The sequence below is a fragment of the Papilio xuthus genome, unplaced genomic scaffold, assembly GCF_000836235.2.
Source record: "Papilio xuthus unplaced genomic scaffold, Pxut_1.1 DF826933.1, whole genome shotgun sequence".
In the NCBI taxonomy this organism is placed as follows: Eukaryota; Metazoa; Arthropoda; class Insecta; order Lepidoptera; family Papilionidae; genus Papilio; species Papilio xuthus.
In genome coordinates, this window is record NW_013531716.1 from 661,121 (window position 1) to 666,895 (window position 5,775).

General features: G+C 35.0%; 1 protein-coding gene across 1 annotated transcript in view; it reads right to left on the minus strand.

Annotated features, from left to right (window-relative positions):
- The window catches only part of MICU3 (Mitochondrial calcium uptake 3), a 63,362-nt gene that overhangs the window by 3,269 nt on the left and 54,318 nt on the right, over nucleotides 1-5,775 (minus strand). The window contains exons 2-10 of the mRNA XM_013317669.1: nucleotides 4,986-5,127; nucleotides 4,401-4,511; nucleotides 4,280-4,327; nucleotides 3,630-3,712; nucleotides 3,084-3,149; nucleotides 2,481-2,555; nucleotides 1,156-1,323; nucleotides 407-749; nucleotides 4-161 (exon numbers count right to left, since the gene is read on the minus strand). Of these exons, the coding sequence (XP_013173123.1) occupies nucleotides 4-161; nucleotides 407-749; nucleotides 1,156-1,323; nucleotides 2,481-2,555; nucleotides 3,084-3,149; nucleotides 3,630-3,712; nucleotides 4,280-4,327; nucleotides 4,401-4,511; nucleotides 4,986-5,127 (1,194 nt within the window). The remainder of the gene's footprint in view (nucleotides 1-3; nucleotides 162-406; nucleotides 750-1,155; nucleotides 1,324-2,480; nucleotides 2,556-3,083; nucleotides 3,150-3,629; nucleotides 3,713-4,279; nucleotides 4,328-4,400; nucleotides 4,512-4,985; nucleotides 5,128-5,775) is intronic.

Consider the following 5,775-nt stretch of genomic DNA (forward strand, 5'->3'; position numbering starts at 1 on the left):
TACCTTAAATCCGCGATGCAGACGATCTTTCATAATGGCGATAAATTCCTTGTAACTAAGCAGGCCGTCACCGTCCGCGTCAAATATGGCGAACACGGTACGAACTAAATGCTCAGACTGCGCCACGCCAGTGCAGATCTTCACAGCGCGATGGAACTCATCTATAAATTATAAGTAAACCCAAACTTGAAAAATGCCTTATGACGTTTGAAGACTGGAAATAAATATCTAGATTCTAAACTAAATGTGACTAACATTTTAATATGAATCTCTATAACATTTTATTGTGTTTGTTTACGTTTAAAAATTGCGGTGTAGAGATGTTACGTTGCATACGAAAGACCTAACAGCAATAACCTCAAAATAAAAATGCCGCAATCAATTAACAATACTAAAAAAGCTATACCTTTAGAAATGGGATGATCCGCAAGCGTATACATCCGCATAGCAATAGTAAAGTCCTCCAAATTGTTGAGAAATTGGCAGAAAGTTTTAAACTCATCAAATGTAACTCCGCGTTCATCTCTAACTCGGTCCAACAATCTATCCAGGTACATATCGTACTCGTCAGTATCTAAATATGTGTACCGGAGTAATATCTTAGCAAAGTCCACTTCAGATATTGTTTCGTGACCTTTAGCGAACTCGTGGAACTCGAGTTCAAGAACTTCGGTCTGCAAGTTCTCCATGAATTGACGGAAACCTTCGAATTTTAAATCATTAGTGCCTTTCTTACCGAAGAAGTGAACCTGAAATACATTGCAAATTTAAATATACAAACTTCTTGAATAACAAACTATTTCCTTATTAAATATTATCTGTTGTCCTTCATTCCGTTTTTGCGGAAATAAAAAAAAATATTTAGAAGCCTTGTGTTCTTCCAGACTATGTTAAACATCTATGCCAAATATCAGCGAGATCATGCATTTGTTTTGAAGATACATTCTAACAAAAATCCATCCATCCAAACAATCGCATTTGTAAGATTACAGCTTGATTCTCGGATGTAACAGGAAAGGGAAATTTTCGCAGATGATGGCGACGTTTCTCCACTTTATGCCATTTAAATTTAACTTTCTCAAATACCATTAGAAAGGTCTGGAAATATAATTTAGTTGGATATATATTTTACTGGAGATATTTTTGTGGAATTACCTGTAAAAATGTATCAACGTTATGCCTGCGCTGCAAGCCTTGATCGTCGTTGACATACGTATCCTGAGGCCCGTTACCTTTGCCTTCTTTGTCGTCTTTTTTCTCCTCTCCCTGCTCACCCCCGATGCCCCTCTTACCCTTCCAAGCGAAGCTGAAGATTTTCTCCATCTATATTGAGTGTTATAATTTAATTATAAATTTAATTTTCTTTTCATTCCCATTATTTTTAGGTTAAGTCGAAGTAAATTATGATTTAGAAACGATGAAATTAAACTTTTCAGATAATTTTAGATTGATTTTTTTTTAATAACGGCATTCTTAATTTGAATTTCATGCTAAGCCGAATTTATTTAAAAATAATTGAGTTAAAGAAATAAATGTCAACAACAAGGCACACAGATAAAAGGCTACATGAAAACATTTAAATATACCACAATATGCAAATGTGTATGAAAATTAATAATTATAAATATACAAAGAACACATTTTAGCTGTCAAATTATTAGAATTATGAATGTTATATTTATCATGGAAATCAAATAACATAGACAAAGTTGCATTAAAATGACGACATTAAAATGAATTCAAATATTTTGCACAGTATCATCAGCTCGCTATACGTCCCCTACGAAGGGCTCGGAGCCTACCCTAAGTTAAGGGCGATTAGGCTATAGTCAACCACGCTGGCCAAGTGCGGGTGATCCAAGGGGTGGGCCAAGATATGTGCAGGTTGCATCATGATGTTTCACCATAAGAACGTCGGATAAATGTACATATGTAAATCGGAAATAGAAAAACACATTATGTACCAATGTTCATTCGAACCCAGGACCTGCAGATTGCAAGTCAAGTGCTTGACCCTTGAGCCACCGACGCTCACATTTTTGCCCATATCTGAGAAGAAATTCAAAGATATGAGTGAAGTCAACCAACCCGCATAGTGCCAGTGTGGTTGACTATGACCTAGTCACCCTTGATTTAGGGTAGCCTACGTGTGGACGTATAGAGCTGATGATGATGAAAACATTTTGTTACTAATAAGTATAGCGAGAAGAAAATTATTTAATGCGTTTCCACTGCCGATTAAAAAAAAAACTTTTAGAAAAATCTCTCATAGGTTTAACATGTTTTTGCATAGACATTACACTATTTATCCATGCTCAATAAAAACAAAACTACGACCAACTAACTATTAAACACAAACAAAAGACAAAATTGTTTTCAATTACAAAAGATAATTTCACACATGAATGACGTAATTCATAGACAAGTTTCACAGATGCATGAGCAATTAAAAATTGACCCACAGATTACTATCGACTTACTGTAGATGGGTTATGTACAGTTTCCTTTTGCTCCAGTTTGTTCTTCAACGCACTTGTTGAGACTAATGTAAGCAGCTACGATGAGTACATAATATACATATATTAATATTAATTATATAATAATAAATATGATTGTTTATGAACAAAATAAAATAGCGATAAACGTTAAACTTAAAAGAGTTATTCACAGAAGCATCGTAAACATTTTTAACGTTGTTTGTTTCTTTGGAAAATTATAGGAAGTTGTTTTTTTAAGACTGAAACGGTTTGAAAGGAAAGTGAAATAGGTTATTTATCGGAAAGAAAATTATTTTGTATAAAGACTGAAATTTTCAATATGTGAAAACACTCAAAGTGTGATAATTGATTTTATAGGATAGGCAGAGACAATGTTGTAATGAACATTATATTCTGAACATTAAAAAAATTTAATTAAAAATAATGATATCACGGATTTCTACAATTTAAATAACCAATTAAAGTATAACAAAAAGTATCAAAGTTCAAAATATAATGGTCATTAAACAGAATAAGGATTGCGGATATTTGCAGATATTTGCGGATATTTGCGGATATTTGCGGACATTTGCGGCAACAACTCACTGCCTCCTGACTGTGCGGGTCCAAATCTTTGCGCTCCTTCAACGAACCGCCAAGCAGACGCTGGATCTACGTTCACATCGCAATACACATGCTCAGATGACAAAATAAACATAAATAAATAAAATATAATAAAATAAACAAGCTCTTCTACTAAAAAGGTTTAATACGTGCTGCTAAAAGCTAAAACTATGAACTATTTTGGTCACTAGAAGCAGCTAACTTAAACAAACCACCAGTCCAGTTTTGTCTAGTCAAAACTAAATTATATAATTATAAAGCCCTCTAAATTATCTCATCAAAACCTTAGTCTAGAATACTTATAATAAAAATTGTCTATACCTAATGATTGTTCTATTTCTATTAATTTCTAAAAACATTGATCTAGAATCTATTAACATCACATGTAATTCGTTTTTAAATCTTATCAAGTGGCCAGTAGCGTTCTTAACCATTGTCCAAGGAAAACATAATCTGCGCAGTATTAATATACTTCGTAAACCTTTCTGTATATTTTCTCAATAATTTAAATTAAAAAGTTATACTCACGACTAGAAATTCATTCTTATCGACTCTCTGGTTGCCATCCGTGTCAAACATGTTGAAAGCTATTTGAAAACCTGACGCTGGCTCTGAAAGAAAACAATATAGCATTGGAAATTAAATGATAAAAAACAAAATCAAATCAAATCCTGCTCTTTTCTCTGTAGAAAAAGGGAACAGCACTATTCGTCTTTATCAGCCGTCATATCTTTTTTATAACATAACTAGATGTCGTCCGCGCCGCCGTCCGGCGAAATAAAAAAAAGTAAAAAAGTAGCCTATGTGTTCTTCCAGACTATGTTCTACATCTATGCCAAGTTTCATCAAAATCCGTTGAGCGGTTCCGGAGATATCTTCAAACAAACATCCATCCAAACACTCGCATTTATACATAGTTATATAGTTTGGAAGAACACATATTATGTTTTTTCAATTCCGCGCGGACGTAGCCGCGGACGACAGCAAGTGTTGTATTTTTAGACATTATTTGTTGGAATCCTTTGACGCGAATGACGCGCTTTCGTTACCAAAGTCAAGTGTCAGAATGATTAGTGAGGGGACATAAACGTCGACATTTTAGTAAGGCTAGTGTTGCGCCAGTACACCGGCACAGTGTCGGATTTTATTTCTAATAATATAAATTACAATATACTTACTGGTTAATATCGATAACAGGAACAGATATTCAGTATACGAGATGATACCTGCAAGTTAAAATAAAATATTATAATCATCTTGATGAGCTTGTTGTTCGTCATGTATGCAGTGTGAACTTACCCTTATCCCTCATGTTACGAAACATCTGTGGGGAACCCTTCTTCAGCGGCGGTGTGTGGTCACGCAGCTGTTCTATCTCCTTCGTCGTCAGCACGCGTCGCTTCAGACGAGCTGGGAGTAAATAGCAACAATGAAGAATTTCATCTAATACATGTAAGTAAGCGGTTTGCGAAATTTTAAATCTTACTAATATTATAAATGCGAATGTTTAGATGGATGGATGGATGTTTGAAGGTATCTCCAGAACGGCTGCATGGATCTCGCTGAAATTCTACATAGTCTGAAAGAACACATATGATACTTATTAAGTTTGTTTTTAATTCCGCGTAGACGGGGTCGGAGCCGACAGCTAGTGAATAAATTTAGGTCTTCTCGACCATCGCGTCCATCGGCTATCGGCGATGACCTGATGAGCGATGATTTTTAGTACCTTTTTACATTAAACCTCTCGACTCTGACTTCGCGCGAGAACGCCAATGATACTCACATAGATTGTTCATAGAAAAATAGTATTCGCGCTTGTCGCGTCAGTGGAAAATGGTTCTAAGTCGTTAGTATAGTTGAAGGTGTAGTGATGTGACTCACGCCTAGGTTCCTGCTCGACGACGGACTCGAGGAAGTCCTGAGGCGTCATATACAGTTGACCGCCATGTTCCGCGCTCGCGAACTTTATGAACCTTCGCTCGCGTGACGTCAGCTTTACTGATTTCGACAACTCTTCCGGTTGCTGGAACAACAAAAAGATTAAATAAATTGGCATGTACTTTAACGTATCTCTAACTTAAAAATTTATACTAGCGGTCGCCCGCGACGGCGTCAAAGAATATAATTAGTAGTCTATGTGTTCTTCCAGACTATGTTCTATATGTATGCCAAATTTCATCGATATCCGTTCAGCCGTTTTGGAGATACCTTCAAACAAACGTCCATCCATTCAAACATTCGCTTTTATATTAGTAAGATGTATGGTGGTCGCTTCTTTACTTGACTTAAATCTGGTAGCCATTTGTTTGGTTGTTGAATTTTTAGTTACAGCAAACGATATCTACAGACTCTTGGTACGTACTTTTTTATATACTTATTTTCAATATAATATTCCTTACTTCTATTTTTTTAATTTAATTACATGTCTTTGTATTAGGGGTCTAGAGAGAGACGGAAGGACAACAAAATGATCCAGGGTTTAGTTTTTCTCCTTTCGAGGTACGGAACCCTAATTTTTTTTTAATATATTTTACACATAATTAATGAAAATGTAAAACGATCCTTCGTTTACATCAGAACGAGAATAATTTCTTAATAATTAATATAACTAAATAAACATTAAATGATATTTTAGTTAATAAAAGTGAATACGTGTGATTTAAAACGGCTC